Source organism: Haliotis asinina, chromosome 12 (assembly GCF_037392515.1).
Source record: "Haliotis asinina isolate JCU_RB_2024 chromosome 12, JCU_Hal_asi_v2, whole genome shotgun sequence".
Classification (NCBI taxonomy): domain Eukaryota; kingdom Metazoa; phylum Mollusca; class Gastropoda; order Lepetellida; family Haliotidae; genus Haliotis; species Haliotis asinina.
The window spans coordinates 52764605-52788229 of NC_090291.1; the positions used below are offsets into that span (position 1 = coordinate 52764605).

General features: G+C 40.2%; 1 protein-coding gene across 5 annotated transcripts in view; it reads right to left on the reverse strand.

Moving 5' to 3' along the window:
* The window catches only part of LOC137257888 (CD109 antigen-like), a 104808-nt gene that overhangs the window by 13856 nt on the left and 67327 nt on the right, over nucleotides 1-23625 (reverse strand). For 2 of the 5 annotated variants that reach the window (XM_067795380.1, XM_067795382.1), the window contains exons 19-31: nucleotides 22269-22365; nucleotides 15167-15311; nucleotides 14543-14660; nucleotides 13411-13524; nucleotides 10955-11053; nucleotides 10470-10610; nucleotides 9756-9897; nucleotides 9013-9189; nucleotides 8766-8847; nucleotides 7802-7958; nucleotides 6950-7030; nucleotides 4686-4836; nucleotides 4132-4358 (exon numbers count right to left, since the gene is read on the reverse strand). In XM_067795380.1, coding sequence (XP_067651481.1) covers nucleotides 4132-4358; nucleotides 4686-4836; nucleotides 6950-7030; nucleotides 7802-7958; nucleotides 8766-8847; nucleotides 9013-9189; nucleotides 9756-9897; nucleotides 10470-10610; nucleotides 10955-11053; nucleotides 13411-13524; nucleotides 14543-14660; nucleotides 15167-15311; nucleotides 22269-22365 — 1731 coding nt within the window. Of the gene's footprint in view, nucleotides 1-4131; nucleotides 4359-4685; nucleotides 4837-6949; nucleotides 7031-7801; nucleotides 7959-8765; nucleotides 8848-9012; nucleotides 9190-9755; nucleotides 9898-10469; nucleotides 10611-10954; nucleotides 11054-13410; nucleotides 13525-14542; nucleotides 14661-15166; nucleotides 15312-17027; nucleotides 17125-20577; nucleotides 20666-22268; nucleotides 22366-23625 lie in introns of all 5 variants that reach the window. The other 3 variants (XM_067795381.1, XM_067795385.1, XM_067795384.1) reach the window with 3 other exon arrangements.

Genomic DNA, 23625 nt, shown 5'->3' on the forward strand with positions numbered 1-23625 from the left:
ACTCGTGCACTGACTTATCCTGTAAGACTGGGGAACATGGGCTCTCTGCATGACAATGTGAGATTTTCTTCAATATTGAATTGCCATTGTGAGTTGCTGTGCTACCACTAGAGATCCAAACTGATGTGTACTGATTACGTCTTCCGTATCTATATCTCTTAGATAATGGTTAGCTAAGACTGTGTCTGATCTCCAAAAGCAGCATCCATAATTGATGAGATCGAGTAGTTCCAATGGAGGGCAAGCGTCGAGGCCAATGCTCTTACTTCACGAGTTTTTGGACCTCTTGGTAGCTCTAAACCAGCCTCTCTTAGGATCACTGCTCTGATCCAAAAGGAGACAGTCATCTGTGAGACTTTTACAGTCGATGAGGGAGACAAAGGGATAAAAACATGCTTGAACTTCCTTTTTCTTGCAGCACTTCTTTGTAAGCAGATCTTCAAAGCTCTCAAACAAGTCCTGTGTGTCATTACGGCTCCTGGATATTGGAGAGTCAGAACATAAAACTGACGATCTGGTTGTCCTGACAATTGATTCTCCGAGATGGAATCCCTCTTAAGTCTGAGGTGGAAAACAGCGTGGTTGCCAACTTCAAATCGTGTACATTCTGGATGCAGTTGCTAAGGCGAGTAATAATATTGTTTTTTGAGTGAGCAGTTGAGGCTCATAATCTTTACTCATGAGGTGCCACAATACTACATTCAGATCCCATGCAAGTGCTCGGAACTTGATCCTCTGACTTTGAGGATCTCAATAAAGCAACTGATTCTGGGAACTTTGTCAACTTCACTCCTGTCTTCATAGTGATGACTGAGCTGATTGCTACTAAATAAGTTGACTGTTGATCCTTTCAAGCATCTGTCAGACCTCAAATAAAATAAGTAGTCTGCTACTTATGAGTGCGTCGCTCCTCTGGCCACAAACCCCTTACGACTAGCGTATTGATTAGCAGGACCAAAATCAGTTGCAGGATCTTCATCTGGTCGATCTTGAGTAGTACTTCTGGTATCGGTGAAGAAAATGTGTAAGCGTCCAGAGCTTCACAAGATACAACTAGGGCATTGACAGCCTATGTATTGGCGAGATGAATGTCATCACCTGATTTTTGAATCGGGTTGTGAACAGATCGATGAAAGGATGGTCAACTGTTCGTTATCAACTGGGAGGCTTCCTCGTAAGCATCCACTCTGTAGGAGACAGACATACCAGGCTGGATACGGCATTGGCTAGGATATTCTTTGCCCCTGGTATGTGGCAACCCCTGACCTTCAAGTTGATGTCTTCCATGATGTCGAATAACTGGAATTGTAGTAGGGGTGCTGACCACGTGCATGCAGCAGCTTCTTCGTTGAAATGGCCTGCCCATCTATGCAGAGATGGAGGATGTACACCGGCTCTCTCAAACAACTTCCACTGCAAACATTCAGTCTCACCATCCACCACAACAAGTAATGCTTTAGATGTTGTGGCAGGCTGAACTTTTGGGATGTTTTACCAGGAAGTGCTGCAGAGGTCTTAACTGCAGTCTTCCTCTGCATGTAAGATCCTGTGCTGATGTCGAAAAATTTGAAGATGCTGCCATGCTGTGAGGTTTAGAGCTTGGTGAGGGCTTCTGGTATTGACAACTGTATTGTCTTCCATCTGTTGTCTGGAACCTGAATTCAATTCTCTGTAGTGAAGAATCTGATGCCTGGAACTTCAAGTCTTGAGATGGTTCCATCTGCTTCTTGATGTGCATGTATACCATTGTCTAGGTAACTGAAGATACTTCCCAGATTCTGGATGCATCAGACATGGTGGTATGCACCCTGCAAATCTATCTTGTCATAAAGTCAGGTCAGATGAGATGTTTCAGTGGCTGGGGCAAATATATCATCTTGAACTGTCTCAATAGGTATTCTATGCTGAAGTGTCTCATATTGTCTATAAGCTGGAACTTTTCGGGCACTAGGAAGATTAGAAAATAGAACCCCGATGTAGGTCTGTGTTGATCTAGCACTTCTACAGCTGCTTTCTGTAGTAATGTGTTGACAGCTTCTCTCAACTTGCTTCTCTGTAAATCTGGATATGTGTGGACAAATGGTCTGCTGGTCAATGGAGGCTTTGACTTCAGCTGGATCTTGTAGCCTTCTCATAGAACATCTACAATGTAATTGTCTTGTAGTATTCTCCAGTTCTTCCAATACTGCCCTAGATGTCCGCCCACAATTGACGGTTCAACAAGATGTGGGAGTGACCAGTCATTCCGAACCTGATCTTAAGAACCGGGATCTTCGAGCATCCTTGTAGGAACGCCCTCGGCTGGAGTAACTTCTGTTCTCGTTGGCATCATGAAAAGACATAGAGTAACTGCCATGAGAGTTTGACAAGTTCTTCTCTTTGGACCACTGGATTCCCCCCCAAAACAGGATCTCAGATGACTATGTTCTGACAACTGCCGATACATGTTGTTCATAGTCCCAACTGACTTAATCAACATTAGTAGGGGCATTAGTAAGGTCAAACATTAGTAGGGGCTGCTCAAGATTTCCACACAAGACACTTTGTGTAAACATCTGGCCATGTACAGGAGCTCCGCAACCCTTGATGATGTAGGAGTGCAATACCTGCCAACAAAGAAGCCAAATGATCTAAGACAAATCCTTGATCTTCATGCTGTGTAACAAGTGCAGGCAGGATCATCCATGCTTATGCAGTCTTGGGATTCTTGAAGATGCTTAAAAGCACCAGAGATTGGCTTCATCAGTGGGACGGTGATAGACTTAAAGTCATGCCCTGTCATGCAGTATGTCTCATCGATACCCCGCTGACTACTGTGAGAAAACTCGCTATCTTCAACATTGCTTGGTTAGACGTCTGCTTCTGCTGGATATCGAGCTTCTCTTCTACCATCTGATACACATTACTGGTGATTGCGTCTACGAAGTCTTTGGCATAGTGATCTTCTATGTCGTTACGAGACTGCTTCTGAGTGATACCTGTAACAGTTCATCTTGATCTTGATGATGGCATACTGTTTTCAAATGCTAAAGGGTTCTATGTAGACACCTGCTTCTACTGGATTAACAATGTCCCAGATATATTGCATTGCCATTGGAGCAGCATTACATGAACTCTGCAATGACTCTCTGAAGACCTGCGGTTCCAGTACAGGAGGATCATCATGGCTGTTACCCTCAGGTGTCAGCATGCTATTCGGACATGTGAACAGACATGACACACCGATTGTGGAGAATTGGCCGATTGCGATGATTTAGATGAATGCCTAGAAGACAATGACTTTTTGGAGGATGAAGTTGACCTGGTCTTCAAATAATTTGCTGGAGTCTTGACTGGAGAGGATTTTCCCTTACCTGAGGCATGGACTGTTACCTCTTCAGTTGAGACGACATCAGAACCTGAATTACCATGATCAAAATGGTACTGCAACAACTCACAAGACTGATGATTGTCTCACCACAACACCTAGACTCATTGAACCTGACAACAGGTTGTGTAAAATTTAGTTTCAAATTATTAGGTCACACGTAAAAATTTTTACATGTCCAACATCACATGTTATGAATAAATAACACTGGTGAACAGATAATAGTACAAATACAACAACATCAATGCATAATCAAACCAAAATGCAGCAACAGAAGAACCCTAGGTTGTGAGTCAACTGCTGTACGTGATGTTGCCACTGTTTAAAATACACAAACAGTCACCTGAAACAAGGTTAAAATGTGCACATTAATTGACAATTTTGATAATATTTGTTAGAGTTGCAATGAATAATACATTAATAGAGACATTCACAGCAGAATTTGGGCTAAATTTAAAAAAAATAAACTAAAGATAAGCTATGAAGGGACAGAAGAAACACTGTTCAACTGTCTGCTCAGGTGATTTAGGAGAGAGTGAGGTTTGACGTGTGCAGTCACTTTTGGTGGGAAAAGTTAGGTGGCTTCTAGGGAATTTGAAATGATTCAAGTTTCCACTCACCATTTGGAAGGAAGGGGAGATAAGCAATAAAACGAGTCAGGATAAAGAAAAATTCATGTCGGCACACAAATACACCTGTATCAGTCACAGTGGGCACACAATTACACCTGCATCGATCACAATGGGCACATAATCTGTACGCACCTGAGTGGATCGGTATCCCCCATACTCATTCTGCTGAGTCAGGAGCCACTTCATGTAAGGCCTGCCCAGGGCAAGCTGTTGTCCATGAGTGTGCGCTAAAAGAACGTATGACCAGGTCTCGATATCAGAGGCTGCGGCCTGATGGGGAGGGTAGATCATGTTATGGCCCATCATTTTGTCACCAGCATTCTCAGGTTTGGCCTTCTTCTCCCATGGCTTCTTCATACCTGAAATTGTGAAAGTAAGAGTGAGAAAATGACTCTAAATGGCTCTATGTCGTTTTCATATTCAAGTCAGCTCTAAATCAGGCATCAGAGTGGAATAAGTCATCACCTGGTTGACTGAATAATATTAATCTGATCTGTGTCAATCTGCACAATTGAGAACTGATGATATGTGTCAAACAAGTCAGTGAGCTTGACCACCCAATCTCGTGAGTTACCTCTTATGACAAGTATGGTTTACTGAACATCAGTTTCAACCCAGATCTTGAGTTATTAATCTCAGATGTATATTGATGATAATTACAAGATTTTAACTGCTGGCCATTGTACCTTCTAGTTTAGTCAGCAGTGTATCTGCGTAACTGCTGCCAGCAAGCTTCAGGGCATATGCAACTATAGCCATCTCGTATGTGCCGCTAAGTTGGTTGCTGTCTACCAGACCCTCTAGGTAAGTTACAGCTCTGGTCAGGGCAGACTTGTCCTTTAACAGCAGGTATGTGGAAGTGAGAGATAAGAGGTTATAGACCATTAAAAAAAGTTGGGAATATTCCATTTTGCGAGCGTACCACTAACCAGTGCCAATGCATATGAGAAAAAGTAATATCTACCCATGCAGATGTAAGTATTCCAAAGGAATGAAATAAACTGTCACATTTTCCCTTCATTTCTCTTCATCACTTATTTCCCCCTTGGCTTCATCATTTGCATTTTATCAAGCTTGTAAATCAATATCTCCTACTTCTTTTGAATGTTATAGTTTACAGCATCAATGATGCCATTCAAACACAAAGGCAAATATTGTTATGTTCTGACAACTTGAGGGGTTCTATACAAAACCCAGATTGGCCAAGCCAGGGCTGTCAGTCTCTGCTACAATCAGACTGATAAAGACTATTCTGTCTATGACAGACAACATTCAAAGCAACTGAGTGACTTTTGTTTTACACCACCTTTAGTAATATTCAAGCAGTATCATAGCAGGGAACACCTGAACAGGTCTTTACAAATTGAGCCCATGAGGGAAAACCAGAAATGGTCTTCACACATTGTGCCCATGAGGGGAATTCAACCAGAATCTTCAGTGTGATGAGAGAATGCTTCAACCACCCTTAATAAAGGATGGAAAGGATAAGCAAATATGATAATGTCCACTTCCAGAGCTTGTGTCTGGCAGCAGAAGGACATAGGCTTGGATTCTGTGGCATAGGCATGTGGTATAGAGATGTGGCATCAAGATCTGGATGTGGAGAGTCTTCTTCACTGTAATTCAACTGAACATTTCCAGATGGAGAGGCCATTCTGTAGGAAACGTTTGGTTCTTCTATGCAAGACATTCTGCTAGGAAGTGGAACTGTTCCAATGTGACAAGATGCCACTCTGCAGCAGCTAACTGAGTTTGGCATTTGGCTTGGTGAGCCACTTAGTTTTGATTCTGCTTTATTCCACCATTATGGCAGGGGAGCAGAAACAGGAATCCCATGTTGTACCCATGTGAGCTATGAAACCCAGATCATCAGTATGATGAGCAAAAGCTATGACCACCCATTCCCTGTAACAGCGTCCCTGACAATGATTAAGTACATGTCAAACATTTCCCGATTGTATAGCATGAGCACTGACGTTACATCTAAATAATGACTGTCATGTTATGTAACAGAGGCAATGTACAGGAAGAAACTGGGAGAGATTCAAAGGATGATGTTGCTCCTGATATGATTCAGGTGTGTGGTACTACGGTTAGGGTGGCTACTTGTCACATTAGAATGGCGATATGGTACACTTGATGTTATTGATGTCAAATCAGATTTATCCACCATATATTTCATCACACCTAGAGGTGTTTCTATTATTATAATAACATTAGTATAGCGTCAATATCCAGTTCAACTGTTCAAAGGCGCTATATTTTCCCTCCTCATAGGATGTCCATCTGAACAGCACATCACAAATTTAATCCCAACTCCCTGGGGGCCATATAACTCTTGCAGCTTAATCGGCACACTGAGTTAATTTGCCTTTCCCATCCCCTACGAGGTACGCATTCTCAGTTTGGTGGACTATGACACACAGTCACAGAATTTTGTCCAAGTTTACTGCACGTTGCTGTACCCACAACTATGTGTTTGCATGAAGTCATGTCGTCATGAACTTTGGTGGGTCAAACTTTGGTGGGTGTGGATTGGCTGATTCCATTCAATGAAATGAAGCTACATTGCACACATAGGTATATGGGGGATTTCTCACACTGTTTGTTCTGTGTTCATTTTCAGCTATTTCTTAGATGGAAAACTGATATGGGTAATAAAAACAACTACTAACTCATGACAGGGAATGATTATCTTTTCTGAGTTATATTTAAATAATGAGTAAATCCTGTCACTCCTTAGCCACTATTTGTAATGCCAACTGTTTGTATTACTTGTGGCGGACTGTCAATCATGGAGTCAAGTGAATGATGTTGTGAGCAATATTCACACATAAGGAAAAGACCATGTCGGACTGAGGTCAAGAGGCATTCGGGCTATTCTTCCAACAAGCACATAATATTGAGACCAATTTTAAGCTTGAAAATCACCTCAACTAACATTACCTACCGTCTCAGCCAGGAAGCTCTCACTCTCCTTTAGTGCTATGTAGATGGAGGCTGTCAGAGCTCTCTTTCCAGTAGATCCACCCTACAATAAAACAAGTTGTCAGCAAATACCATTTTGTTCATGTTACATTTCCTTCAAGATAGCGGTTCAGATAGGCGTGCGTGCGTGGTATCTTGAGGTATCATGTGCTGGTTGCGTTGGTAGCACATGTGTGAGTGTGTTGGTATGTTGTAGTGAGCGTGAGTGCGTGCGTGCATTGGTAGTGGTGGGTAGCATGTGGGAGAGTGGGTACAGGTGCAGGTGTAACTGTGGTTGCTACATACCTTTGGTGAGAATGGGTGTAGGCATGTTGGTGGGTGGGTGAAGGTATGTTGATAGGTGTGTTGGTTGTGAGTGTGGGTACTCACTCACCATGCAGGTGTGAGTGTTGTGACTGCAGGTATGTTGGCTGGGGTGTGTGAGTGTGGTTGTGATTGCAGGTATGTTGGCTGGGGGGTGCATGTGTTGTTGTGAATGCAGGTACATTGGCTGGGGTGTATGAGTGCGCAGGTTGGAGTGGCTAGTGAAAACAACACACAAAATCACCTGCGGAATCAAAATGATATAGCCACCTTTTGAGGGTCTTTTCTATTTAGGTACAGTTATCCAATATCAAAATGTTTGACTCATTTGTTCCTCACCTTAATAATCTACATATCAATAAAAAGAGGCCAATATAAACAGCCATGTCTTAGTAAATAGTAAATCTACTGGGGAATTAATAGTAACAAATGAGTTGGAGAAATATGCAGCAATGTCCTGGACATGATCCAATCGCTTCTGTCAATAATAATCAATCTGAATGTTATGTACCACCATCTCTTGGTGGATCACTCTGCCCTTCTCACGGAAAGATCCATCATCATTCTGGCTAGTTTTCAACCAAGTAAAAGCTTTTCTCATAATATCACCATCCACTGTGATTTCATTACGGGCTTGGGAGAAACACTTCATCACAAATGCTGTCAGCCTGGAAAATGCACAAAGTATCGAAGTGAGTGAGTGGGTTTAGTTTAACATCGCTTTTATCAATATTCAAGTAATAAAAATATCTGATTCAGACACTTTTGTTGTTAAAGATGTTAAAACTGAGTAGAAAGACAATGTTGAGTGAATCTGGACCATTGTTTAACTGCAAAGTCAAATAAAGATCATAACTAAAGATATCTCCAACTAAAATGGTACAGCACTGAATTAGTGTGACTAGAACCAAACTGGTGACCACTTAGTGACGCAGGTTGGTATTATATTGTGTATATTGGTCTATATTTGTGTACATAGAATTGGTCTTCAGCAACCTCTACTTGCGGAAGTAAGGGAATGAGCGAGTTTAGTTTTACGCCACTTTTAGCAATATTCAAGCAATACCAAAGAAGGGAACACCAGAAATAGCCTTAGTCACACATTGTGCCTATGTGGGAAATTGAAACTGGCGTGATGAGCCAACGCCATAACCACTGGGCTACCCCACCGCCCCTCTGCTTGTTGAAACATGCGAACGATGGAACCGTGTGATAAGGCTTATGTGGATGCTACCATGTCCAAGTGTCACTGACTGATGTTCATGATGACTGTAAGTGGATTGTCTGGTCCATGTGTAGTTGTTTACTAATTGCCATGTTGGCACAAACTGTGACAAGTTCAATTCCAGTGTTTACTGTCATCTATTGCAAACTACAGGCTGAATATTTGCCCCTGAGCTGGTCTGGATGAATAACTGTGGCATTATACAACAAACAAATAGGAAGAACTTGCTGATGCAGGATCTAGTTCTTACCAGGTACTGCCGCTTTCGTCGGAATTTCCAAAGGCACTAAATGCATTATCTTTCCTCCTGAAGTTCAGCTCACGCTGGTAACCTGGGATGACATTGTACAAAGTAAAGACATGGACTGCATGACACTGGGAACACTACCATTATCAAAGACTACTGCATGACACAATAAGGTTTTGTTCATTTCTTGTACATACATCAATACAGTTAAATCCATTTATCCATTTGACAGACATGACAAGGCATGTACCAGCTTTCATGAACTTGAGAGCCTTTCTCTCAATGTCATCATTTATTCTGTTGACAGCCTTCAGGTACTTGTAGACGACAATGTTCGGCACCAGGGTGATCATGTTCTGTTCTCCACAACCTGTGGGCATCTGGATCAGTTTCTCTAGCCCTTCCAAGGTAGGTCCCATCACATCACCTGTCAAACATTTACATCACACATCATAAATTTACATCCCTTATCTAACAGTTACAGCAGATATAAAGCAGTTACATCCCTTGTCAAACATTTACATCACACATCATAAATTTACATCCCTTATCTAACAGTTACAGCAGATATAAAGCAGTTACATCCCTTGTCAAACATTTACATCACACATCATAAATTTACATCCCTTATCTAACAGTTACAGCAGATATAAAGCAGTTACATCCCTTGTCAAACATTTACATCACACATCATAAATTTACATCCCTTATCTAACAGTTACAGCAGATATAAAGCAGTTACATCCCTTGTCAAACATTTACATCCTTTGTCAAATATTTTCTTCACATGTCAAATGTTTACATCCCTTCTCAGACATTTACATATTTTGTCAAATGTCAAAAATTTACAGCCAATATCAAACATCTACATCCTTGTAAAACATCTACATGTCTTGTCAGATATCTGCAATATCAAACATCTACATCCTTGTAAAACATCTACATGCCTTGTCAGATATCTGTAATATCAGTACTGTACTGTCTATACTGTACCTGTGACCGTAACTTCCACTCTCTTTGAGCCTTCAACGACGATGTTCGGGAAGTCCAGCATAAGTGTTTTGTTATACAGAGTGGTTTCCGCATCTAGTTCCACTGTCTCACCAACTACCCTCTTCTGTACAATACCTGGAGGCTGTGGAGAGATTACGTGAATGCCACTCTTCATGAGGAAATGTGATGTTTCTGTTATGAATAGTCTCGCAGTGACTTTGCCCAGTAGTAAAGGGCTTCATATTTTGTACCACTCTGAAGAACCATGTTATGGTCTTTAATGTGAAGTGAATGTTTTACTCACCTGGTCATAACATTAGTTTTTTACCTATGCTTTATTAAATCATAACCACATAAATCAGCTGTGTTGGATCAATCAGATATAAATACAATAATACTGAAAATTTATTTAGCATAAATTAATTCCCTGATTTGCTTTCAGAGTCAGTTCAGTTTTAAGTAAATATGGCAATCTTCCAGCTTCAACAAGGAAGAAGACAGAATAATTCTAGGAAAATACCAAATCACATCATAACCAAAATACCTTTTACTTGTAAGAAAAAAACTCTAATTATCAGGAAATGCAATTGTGTGCACATGACTTAGAAAAAAGCTCTTTCCTGTGCACCAAATGTAATCATCAAAATGTTTTCCACCAACACGAGCATGTTGTATTATTTTGTAGCGTGACATGTTGAGGACAGCAACCCATACCTTTACTTCCACCATCCTCTCAAGACTGTCTCCTTTCTCTCCTGTAGACTCATCAGGCTGGGCTACCAGGCTTATTTTGATTGGGCCAAGTTTTTTGGCAGTAATCCAGAAGATGACTCCTTTGGGAATATTGCTTTCTACCTAAAAATGTTTAAAATCAGAGGGAAAAATATTTCATGACATGTAGACAATATATATGCAGGGTCTAGAGTGCAACAGGCAGAGACAATCAGCTTCAGTGGCAGATAGGTCAGTGATGGAATTTGATGGTGATAACATGGTAACTGAGGATGTAAAACCTTCCTTGATGCATTATCACACACTTTAATTGTAGTGAAATGATTGAGAATCTTACTTAAACAATGTCTCCTGTAGAAACCTGCTTACTTTAAAAAGTTATTTTTTGCAATAGCCTAGATCAGGCAACACATACACTATAGTTTAAGGTCCTATCATAATATCCAGGTTAGACAAAGTCACATTACCTGAACCTCTGTCACAATCTCTTTAGATACCACATTCTTGACTCCATTGACAAGCTCCTCCACTCCAAAGTCATCGGATTTCTTCAAGGTAACTTTCACCTGAATAAGATGAGATTTCAGCATACCCACCTTACACTACAATTGGGGAGTGAGTGACTGACTTTAGTTTTACCTTGCTTTTAGCAATATCCCAATAATATCATGGTTCGAGACACCAGAAATGGGCTTCACACATTGTGTCCATATGGGGAATTGAACCAGGGTCTTTGGTGCAAACAAGAGAAAATGCCTTAACCATTAGGCCATATACAGACCTAACAACTTTAAGTGCTAGTATATGAAAAAAGTAATACAAGTTCAAAACTGGAAGGTATTTTGTCCCAAAACTCTTTTTACAACAGAAATATCTTTAATGCTAAGCAACCATCTCAACAAGACTGAAGTGGAGCAACCATGTATTGATGATAAAGAGTTCTCAGATTATTATAAACTATCTTAAGGTTAAGTATCAAATGTAAATGGGAAGTAATTCTAACAATTCCATGTCTGTGGCATTGTGTCATGGCGGTTATTTCTAAGGTCAGATTTTGAATGGCTACTTTCCTGATCGTATTTTATTAATAAGTTAGACATGGTTTGGTCAGACTCACTTATGGCAGTATCACAACGTTCTGGTCTCAGTGTTGATAAATATTCTTAGTCCTTATCTTGTTTTCATTATCATCTTTGCCTGGATAATCCACAGATATGATAAAAGCATTTGTGTGAAGAGTCACACATGGCATGAGTAGTAAGTAGTGGACTTGATGATGTCATAAACAATGGCTGTATTACACATTCATGCATAACTGTGATAATGAAAATAGGTAAAATATATACTCAAAGGCAAAAGTTGGTGTGATCAACACATTTGCTTATATAAATGGGAAAAAGGTTTTTCCCATATTTTTTACAATTACACTTAATCCATAACCCAAACAGGGCCCTGTTGGTAGTTTTTGTTTTGCATGCATTTTTTGTGCTTTGAAGAAGTCCATGGGCCTAAAATGTGCCTTTAAGAAAATGTGTCTCTAAACCTCAAATCATTGTCACACAAGTTAATCCTTAGACATCGAGGGGTTAAAAAACATTTATTTGGAAGAATCTGCATTGTAGCAGGAGCACTCCAATCCAATGTTGCACAGCAGTGTAATGTGCACAAGAACACCATTTGCTGCTTGTGGAGATGTTATCAACAAAAAGCCTTCATTTCATTTCATACCATCCAAGGTGACTATGCTTGTCGTAAGAGGCGACTAACAGGATCAGGTGGTCAGACTTGCTGGCTTGGTTGACACATGTCATCAGTTCCCAATTTGTGCAGATCAATGCTCATGTTGTTGATCACTGGATTGTCTGGACAAGACTCGATTATTTACAGACCGCCGCCATATAGCTGGAATATTATTGAGTGCCTGGTAAAACTAAACTCACTCACTCGTTGCATACCATCCATGAAGTGGCCATCCACTTGTAACCCGGCCTGCAGTGATAGTTGAATTTGGACCATCCATCTGTGCCAAAGATTCCAACCAGCAACTCTGACAGCCTGAACAGTTCCTGGTGTCAACAGGATATTGCCAAGGACCATTTGCTGATATCTAGCTGCACATGTGATACATGCCAGAAGATAAATTTTGATATTACTTCTTGAACATCTACAACTGCAGTGGTGCAGAGAACATCTGTGATGGATAGCATGTGTGTGGCAACATGTACCCTTCACTGATGAGTCCAGTTTCCTCTTGTGCTGTCCTCATGGTTGAACACAGGTTTATTGGATCTGTCCCCAATTGAACACACCTGGGAGGAAATGGGGAGGCCAAATCTGTCAATTATGTTTCAGGAACTCTGACAGGTGCCATTCCACAAGACCTCTTGAGATGTTTGATTGGATCAAGAGGTGCAGGTGTCAAACATGTATCAATGCTCCGTACTGACTTGAGTGAATTTCATTTTGACCATACCCTCACTATGATCTCATTAGCATGTGTCCATTAGAAAGGTTTACAATATACCATTTGCAAATCCTGTAGTGAAATGAATTTCTTGCAATATTTAAAAAATCTCAGAAAGAAAAATTCACTTGTTAATTCACATACCTAACTTAATCCCAATCATATCTCAATCACAATAACTTTTGCCCTTGAGTGTATGTTGACTCTATCCTAAAGTGGTGCAGTTTCAGGTAGTGTAAGAAACAGGTGACTTCGCCAGTACCGAACAGATACAACTTTCCTTATGACTTGACCTATCAAAACATACTGAACTGAAGTCAGTTTCCCTGACTGGATATTTTTCAAACAACTTGTAAGATCTGCAGTCATCTCCATTCATGATTCAAAGAATTTAGTAATGAATGTCGTCGTGACCTAGATACTAAGCAAGACCCAGGGCAGCGAGACTAGAATACTTACGGGAGTGCTCTGGTTCATGTAGTTGAAGACGGTCACCCTCATCTCAAAGCTCTCACCTTTCTTGATCGCATATGGCAGAGCCACAGAAACAAAGAATGGCTGGAATGCTGTTAACTGAAACATTGATTTATGACAAAGGTTAGTCCAGCCCAACCCAGCCTACCTGACACTACAGGTTAGTATGAGTGTGAGTGGACTAGTTTCTATATCTGTGTTTAGTGTGAGTGTGAGTGGACTGGTTTCTATATCTGTGTTTAGTGTGAGTGTGAGCGGACTGGTTTCTATATCTGTGTTTAGTGTGAGTGTGAGCAGACTGGTTTCTATACCTGTGTTTAGTGTGAGTGTGAGTGGACTGGTTTCTATACCTGTGTTTAGTGTGAGTGTGAGCGGACTGGTTTCTATATCTGTGTTTAGTGTGAGTGTGAGCGGACTGGGTACTATATCTGTGTTTAGTGTGAGTGGACTGGTTTCTATATCTGTGTTTAGTGTGAGTGTGAGTGGACTAGTTTCTATATCTGTGTTTAGTGTGAGTGTGAGCAGACTGGTTTCTATACCTGTGTTTAGTGTGAGCGTGAGCGGACTGGTTTCTATATCTGTGTTTAGTGTGAGTGTGAGCGGACTGGGTACTATATCTGTGTTTAGTGTGAGTGTGAGTGGACTGGTTTCTATATCTGTGTTTAGTGTGAGTGTGAGCGGACTGGTTTCTATATCTGTGTTTAGTGTGAGTGTGAGTGGACTCGTGTCTATATCTGTGTTTAGTGTGAGTGTGAGTGGACTCGTTTCTATATCTGTGTTTAGTGTGAGTGTGAGTGGCTTCACTCACAAGATGAGTGTATGTTTTTGCACCAGATACTAGTGTCTGCTTTTGAGGATTGAGTTTAGTGTCCAAAGGAGTTAAAGGATCTTCAGAAGGAGCACACCAAGGGACATAACTCTATGGGAGTTTGCTTGAAATATTGTTCAGCTGGCAGAGGACGCAAGAGTAAGTTTTGTAAGTAGTAAACTGTCATGCCATTGTACAAAACAACCTTAGCACCAAGCCTACCTTAAGTCTATATTATGGTATGTGAGTTAGGGTCATCTTAGTGCTAGGATCGCTTTGAGCAATGGCACCCTGATCATCAGACTTTACCTTAGAACCATGTGTAGTGACACCCAGCCCTTTGTCTGGACTAATGGCAAATGCAGTTGCCACCCAAGTTGTGATTGTGTCCGGCACTGTCTCAGAGATGGTCACTGAGCCATCCTCCCTGAAACAGATATCATACTGAATAAGTGTTATTTTAGCACATGGTCAGACAGTTATATACCAAAGAACCATGCTAGTCCGTATCCTATTCATGTGGTAATAATGAGTGAGTTTGGTTTCATGCTGTCTTAGCAATATTCCACCAACATCACAGCAGGTTACACTAGATATTGGCTTCACATATTGTAATAGTGTAGATTCAAACCAGGGTCTTCAGCGTGACGAGCAAAGGCTATAATCATTAAGCTATCCTATTGCAGCTATGCAAAGAAAAACTTTAATTTGATGTACAAAAGTGAGTTTAGGTTCCCATGGCTTTCAGTAATATTCAAGCAATATCATGAAAGTTGACACAAAAAGTGGGCTTCACTTATTATACCAATGTTGGAAATCGAACCCCGGTCTTCAGTGTGAGGAAAGAATGCTATACCCATCCAAGTACTGAAACGCCCCCTCAGTAGTAAGTATGACCGTGTGGAGGGATAACAATGTGCAAGAAGGACTTACCCCACACTTCCATTCATCCATAACCAAGCTTCGGGGAAGAACTTGCGTACACGGCCAACCTCTGCGTACTGTGGCTTAGCAGCCATTCCAGCTCCAGCCCCGGCTCCACCTGGAGCCACCTGTTGTATTTCTGGCATCACACCACCTGACATGAAACATACATGCCCTAGTAACCAGGTCTACACTTCAAGAAACATCGGCATATATCAAGATTAGGATCAGTTTTACATATGTCAAAGAGTGTTTTAGAACATCATGAAAAGAGAATCAGCAGTTAAAATATTAACTTATTATTATATTATTATATAATTTACTAGTGATCGTAAAGTTATAAGGTTGTGTACTGAGACATTTGAGGCAAATATATATGAAAGGTTTTTACATTGCAGCTCAAAATAGAGGAATCAAATAATTATCACTCTGGTATTTGAAACCTGGCATCAAGAAATGTGCTATCTAAAACAAAGCATTAATAACATGAGCAAAGGCCATTGCCATTTAGATACACTCTGATATTACCACTGGGAGAACACAAATAACTCCTTGACAAAATCTTATCAGATTAATCAAAACGTCCTTCATTGAAAACAAGGACTTTCAGTTATGGAACATGTGAAAATTCTGAATATTTTGCTAGACTGATTTAAAACATTTGTCATTCTTGTGCACTACTCTCTGTTGCTTCAAAAGTAATTAGCTTCCAATATTTAACAAATATAACAGATATATGGTCAAAGTTCAACATATTTCAGCTTCAGTTTTAGCCAAGGTGCCATAAACCAATAAAAATTTCAGCACTCTATTCTTCTCAGATTATTTAGATCTGCACAGTTCAAGTTCTGCTTGATTGCGAAAGAAAATAACAAATTGCCAGACGTTAGTTATCATGGAGATATAATGCAAAAATGCTGATACAACAAAGTGATTAGTTTCATCTACAGCATTTATCACAAGCAGTTAACGGGTATGTGACACATTGCAACAGTGCTGAGGGAGGTACCATCACCAGGAGAACACTATAGTAGCTGTTAGGAACATATAAGCTGTGTGTACTTTATAAAAGCAGGTGGAAAGTGATTGGATATGAACAAATAACCTTTTTGCAAATAATGGTTTAGGAACTTCTGATTTGGAAGAACATATGAAAGGGTAGCACACCTCTCAACACATTAACATGAAGACGTAGTGCGCAGGGAGGGTACATTAACACTTTGTTTACACTGTGTGATGAATGGAACACCCTGGTCTACCATCATATACTAAGTGACAGAGAGACAGGTGGAAGGATGCAGAAAGACCAAGAAGCAAAGATTTCCTCCAGCAGAGTCAAGTGATGACTTGAAGTGAAAGAGCTGGATTCAAACTACTTGAACTAGTTCACAAGGTAGACACTTCAGCTAGACACTTCAGTGTCAGTCAGTGAGTGAGCATAGGTTTCTTGGGTGCAATGAAAGGGGTCCATACACTGACTCATGTGAGACCACTGAAACTACTGCGCCTTGCCACCACTGCTGTATATTTGGAAGAAGTGTCTGGGATAATTACATGCAAGGAAAGCAATTGCCGCAGATATCTAAATGACATCTCAAGCCTGCTGCTGGTGGGTCATGATGACCTTCTTGCTAAGACGAGTATCAGGAAGTCTAACAGAAGGGTAGTCACTCCTCCACAACAGTCAACAGATCTGGTGTAGTCAACACCACACTCAAAACCAAAGGGATAAATCACAAGCCTGTCTGATATTCTTAAATTCAGACTCTGATACTTGAAATTAGTCATAACCTCCATAACATACCAACTGGTCATTCCAAAGACCATCCATGAACACTGTTATTTCCATGGCAACTAGCTATGAGCCTACCTGCATTGGCCCTCATGACCATGTTTTCTTCGATCATCCATCCCCTATAACGAGGTTCCATGACTGTGATGCCACTCATATAGACCAAGCCACTCTCCTGGAGTAAACAACAGCCAAGTGTTAGGTCCATGGCCAATTTGTCCACTAGTAGTTCCTGACAGCAACAGGTGCTTGTTGATGAGACACTTCAGAAGGACATTATCAGACACTTCTGGTCAGTATTAGGCAAAGTGGATCCAAAAGCACTGACACGACTATTTCTATTAACACAGAACAAAAACTGAAAGTCCAACACTGTTGAAGAAATAGTGTCAAGGCAAAGGAGCTCACCTGGAAACATAGCTCACATCCTAACAGGTTTATCAGCCATTGATATTAGCAAAACATACGCCAGTCATTCCATTCTACAAGTAATCTCACACGAAATACGAAAGGGATTCTATAGCCTGAGTGAATTAACCTACCTCCCACTGGATACTTAAAACAGACACCATCACAAACCATCACACTTGCCTTGCAAGACATTCCAAAAAATATGCTTTAGTCTAATATGAAAAGCTAAAACGATGAGATGAAGAGGACCATCCAAATATGGTGGAATTCTTGCACTAATTATCGGACTATTCACATGAAGAATTGCTGGATGTTTTTGACATTAAGATGAACAGTCTTATATATCAGGACTATATGTACCAGAATCAAATGGTTACAGATGAAACTACTATTAGTTATATGGCCTTTCAAAAGGGTGTAGAGGACTGTAAGATCCTTGTAAATTCTGTATTTCCTGAGGCGAGCATTTATACTCTTATCAACACTAACAAAAAAGAAATTATGGCTACAGTTTTGTTGCTCGGTTTATACTCATAATTGTATATGTCAAATAACAAAATTTCGAAGCAATCAGCCGTTTGGTGTCCACATTTCATCTAAAGTGAGGGTCATTCATACTACCTGTGTAGTGTGTTACATGACTGATTTGATGGGGTGTACGGTTCACACCTGGCAAATCTGCCTATGTGGTTTCATATGGTTTGTACCTGTACCTTTCGTTCAAAAGAACCAGAAACCATTGTTCACCTTTTAAGAAAATTTAGCCATTTAAAAGAAATATAAAGTGTTTTGAGATAATGGCTTTAAAATGCAGCTTGCTTGGATTTTTCAAGGAAGAAATAATCTAATAAATGCCCCATGCCTTGTTGTCAAACTTGTCATTTATAGTCAAAAGGTATGAGAAACAGTTCCAGATTTCAAGCATGTACAAAGGAGATAAACAGATTCCATGAAGCGACATGATAGTGCTTTTTCAACATGTACAAATGACAAGTTTTATACCTACTGTATTGTTTTTCCATCATTTATCAGAAAGAACCTAGCATTTTTTAACTTGTGTTTAAGATTGTGCTGCATTCTGATCCATCCATTAAAAAATCTATGTCATATAATTGGGTGTAACATCTTCTTGTATTTTTTAGGTGAATGATATGCTTAAATCATGCAATGAATAGCTTCAACCTGCCATCTACTATCATGGAATGATGTTTATACTTTCATAAAGGTCTATACTTCGGAAAATATACACAGAAATACATTGTAAAACATTAAACGTATAAAGATTCATGTGTCTCTAGAACAAACATTTTTCAGATGCAGTCTAGATCAGACATCACTATGCCACTGACATCTTTATTAAGGTTTATCATCACCCGAATTTGTATTGAGAGAGTTTGGTTTACGAGTGTGTACTGCCTTATGTCTCATTCAGCAGTCTTAGTCAGAATCACCAGTGGAAGCCTTAACACACTGTACTCACTTGTGAATAAAACCCAGGCAGGTATGACAAACGGACATGTAAACCAAAGGCCTATCAAAATGTCAAGTTTCACATGAATAGTGCACTGTACATATGCATATTTACATTTACATAAAATGCCTATAGAGAAAACAAGTGTTCAAAATACAATATGGGCATCGCGGGTTGTAAAAGGATATGAAAGTAATGTAAATATGGTTATTTCATAAAGGGTGGGGTAGGTTCGGTAGTTTGGTGGGCAGCTGACGTAGTGATTACCTTTGTAGTCCTATATGAGTAGAAGCTTATGCCCATGCGGACTTCCTGGTCGGGGAGACAGGACGATGTCATGCTTCTTGCATGCTTGCTATTTGAGGGGCAGAGATAAAAGGAACATGCGCATTGGCCAAATTTAGGATTTCCACAGTCACATGGCCTGATGTCAGCTATATAAACCTATCCTTAGTATGGAATCATCAGTCGTCTGATACCTGCATGGGGCAAGTTTTCCAATGACCGCGAGTCATGTATCAACACCAACTTCAGTTTCCATTTATTATTTAGAATTTTGTGGCTATGGTATTCATTTAGTGATCGTTTGGAGAGGGGGAGAATTAGCACTGGAACAAGTAGGTTTTGTAGTTAATTTCAAGAACAGGGAGAAGGAGGGGACATAATAAAAAATTAACTGTATCTGAGAGGGATGTCAGACAGGGCAGAGTAAGAATATGTAGGATTGTTTGTTTCTGAGTGTCTGACTGGATCTAACTTCTTGATATACTATTTTTTAAAGAACAAGAATGGAAACCTATTATTCTTTCTGTTGTGACTTTATTTGAGTTGAATTGGGAAAACCTTTCAGGAATTACCCTTACAGAACCTACAGACAAGTCTTACTGACCACACAAAGAAACCAATTATGAAACACAACACAACGCAAAGCACCTTATTACTCGCCCATTGAAGATACTGCAGTGTATTATTTTCACTTTAGTATTACACTAGTGTAATACCGCTTGACATATGACGTCAAAATGGTTCAAAGTTGTGATGTCACAATGCTAATGTTGATGTCGCGATTTTACTAGACCTTGCTTGACTTGAAAGCTGACAGTCCTCACACTGTAGGCAATTTCGCCGCAGTTTCTGTCAATTTATGTTAGCGAGTAATAAACAGAATACTAAACTCGCTTCCTTGAAATACCATTTCCATTAAACTCGTTAAAGATTTAGTATCAAACTCGTTTTCGCTCGTCTGATACCAAATCATTAACTTGTTTAATAAAAATGGTATTACACGGAAGGTCGTTTAGTATCCTCTATTTATCTGACACTTGTCACATATCCACAAGCTTCTGCTGTCACTGGGCATCTTGTTTTATAACACTCACATGCTAGGGGCCTATAGCAAAAATAAACAGTGTTGACACTATAATGTGTTCACAAAGTATTGTCTGTGGTATCCATACGTAAACTAATCTTGACCTAAAGCCAATTACAACACATTGCCATGCTACACTAGAATACACTAACATGCTACTCAGTGCCATGCTACACTAGAATACACTAACATGCTACTACATTACAACACAGTGCTACAACACAACACTCAAGTACAACACAACACTATAGCACTAAAGTACAACACTACAACACTATCTACTCCACAACACACACACGCACCCACACACACCCAGCCCCCACCAGAACACACTAAACCAATCAACCCTCTAATAAAGTTTTAATCAACAGTCATACCCAAATTCTTAAACATTCTTCTGCGATGTATAATAATGGGTCGATCCACTTCAATCACCAAATTAGTCATGTACTGAAGTCCTTGTTTCTGTCATTAAAAAGTAGTGAATGAGTGAGGGGATTGTAAGCTGAAGCTACATCATGACTTCCTTCTACAGTTCTGTCAGGTCAAGAAGATGTAGACTGACACGCCATCAGACTACATCATGGGTTCCTACTACAGTTCTGTCAGGTCAAGAAGATGTAGACTGACACAGCATCAGTACACGTCATTAGTACATCATGGGTTCCTACTACAGTTCTGTCAGGTCAAGAACATGTAGACTGACACAGCATCAGTACACGTCATTAGTACATCATGGGTTCCTACTACAGTTCTGTCAGGTCAAGAACATGTAGACTGACACAGCATCAGACTACATCATGGCGTCCTATTATAGCCCCGTCAGGTCTAGAAGGTATAGACTGACACCCCCAGCATCAGAAGGTTACATCTGTGAGGAGGAGCAACCTATACTCTGAGTGTCACCAACTTACACATCCCAGGAACCATCATGTGCTGTGGTTCTAGTCGCACGACTTAAAATGGTGATTGCAACAGTATTGTGTACATAGTTGAAACAGGCACCATCCAATCAAAAACAGCACTCAGCAATAAATAACACAACCATCCAGTGTGGGTACTTTTCCTTCATTGCTTTTGGAGAAGCAAAGATAAAAATGATGTTCAGTATGTTTCAGTTTCATAAAAAAATATTCATTGAGTTTAAATGGCTTTCTGCTCCTGAAACATGCAGTGCCCTCATTTTCCTATTTGCTACCTTTCAAAATAAAAAAAAATTCCCTCATCAGCAAAAACAACTGTGCCCCACATGAATGATCTTTGTAGCAAAATATTCAACAGTTTGAGAGTTTTGTTTGAGAATAGAAATTGGATGGATGAACATGCTCTTCATTATATCCCTGTGTTTTTCCAACCATGGGATAGTAATAATTATGACTGACACAAGAAGGATCTGTACAATGAGGTTTGTGAATAGAAGACTCATTCTGGCAAGACCTGTACTCGAAGACTGACACAAGCACAACCAACAGAGAACGGATTCGTACAACAGGGTTTGTGAATAGCAGACTCATTCTGGCAAGACCTGTACTTGAAGACTGACACAAGCAGAGCCAACCAAGATCGAGGGAGGATCTGTAAAGTGATGCTTGTGAATAGAAGACTCATTCTGACAAAACCTGTATTTGACTGACACAAGCAGAACCGACCGAGGGAGGATCTGTAAAGTGATGCTTGTGAATAGAAGACTCATTCAGGCAGGACCTGTACTTGAAGACTGACACAAGCAGAACCGACCAAGAAAAGATCTGTATGATGAGGTTTGTGAATTGTAGACTCATTTCGGCAGGACCTGTACTTGAAGACTGACACAAGCAGAACCGACCAAGAAAAGATCTGTACAATGAGGTTTGTGAATTGTAGACTCATTCTGGCAGGACCTATACTTGAAGACTGACACAAGCAGGACCGACTGAGAGAGGACCTTACACTGAGGACAAACCCAAGGAGGACTTATGAATGATCAATGAAAACTGGTCCAATGATTTGCATGCTGGTTGGACATGACACTGAAAGCTGTGATTGCAATTATGCATGAGTATATATGTGCTGAGGAATCCACTGTTACCTTTAAACATAATGCCATCGTCCATCACCCTTTCAAATAGCCGATCTGGAACTTCTTTTTCCACGATAACATCCGTCATAAACACCAGACCCAGCCTCTAAACAACAAAACATGGACCTTTAGTTACTTTCCATTATGTTCAACTGGAATGATGTTTAATTGTCTTTGAGCTAACATCAATGACCTTTGGGTTTAACATGATCCATTTTCTTGGGAACTGACAAGCAGTTTTCACATGCAATTCAGCAACTTTGTGATGGGTCCTTGGTCAAGATTAATGAGTAGTTTTTGTGATTCAGTTGATAGACTTGATCTGAAAAACCAACCTGTGAAGATTCAATGATCATGCCTGAAACAAAGCCATTGGTTGACTTGAGACCAGTCAGTCAGATGCATTAAAGAGCACACAGTTTTCAGATTTTCCCTGAAAACAAAATACCACTACAGACTGCAATGACAGAGGACTAAGCATCATCACTGGTACACAAGACTGCTGGGTCCTTCCATTTGATGCAATGTAATCAACATCGGTGGCATCCCCAGCACTGGTGTTACATTTGGTTTTGAGACAAATGACATTTCCTTCTTCAAAGGACAGAAATAAAGATTTAAGAATATGATTGGTTTGTTGTTTTACATCATATTCTGCAATATGTCAGATATATGGTGGTGGTCAGTAAAAAATCCCATATGGACCAGAGAAGTGAATGATAAACAGCATGAGCATCAGTCTACACAACTACACAAATCTACGACTTGTATTACACAAAATCTTGAGCACAAGTCAGGTGACTTTGTGTTAGAAGCGCCCACCATTTCCAAAATCAGAGACCTGGTGTGAAGGTCCAGGGTAGAGTAGGTCTTCAACAACCTATGTTTGCCATAACAAGGTGACTATCCCTGTTGTAAGAGGTGACTAATGGGATCGCTGACTTGGTTGACACATGTCATTGGTTCCCAATTTATGCAAATTGATGTTCATGCTGTTGATCACTGGATTTTCTGGTCCAGACTTGCTTACAAAACTCACCTCATTCGCTCACTCACACCAAAATCACACTTGACTTTCAGAAAAGTGAACTAAGAATTCACTTCAGTCATACATGTATTGTAGTCACTGTCACGGACACACAGTGAGAATATTAACCTTGTCACCACCTAATACCCACTCACTATTCACACAATGTCACCAACCACTACCTATTCACTATTTATACAATAATACCATCCACTACCCACTCTCTATTTACACAATATCACAGTGTCTAACCAACGATCACAACACACAAAACATGCAAAAGTCAAGAGAAACTCAACACATCATAAATATATCAAGCTGAAATACAACATCATCAAC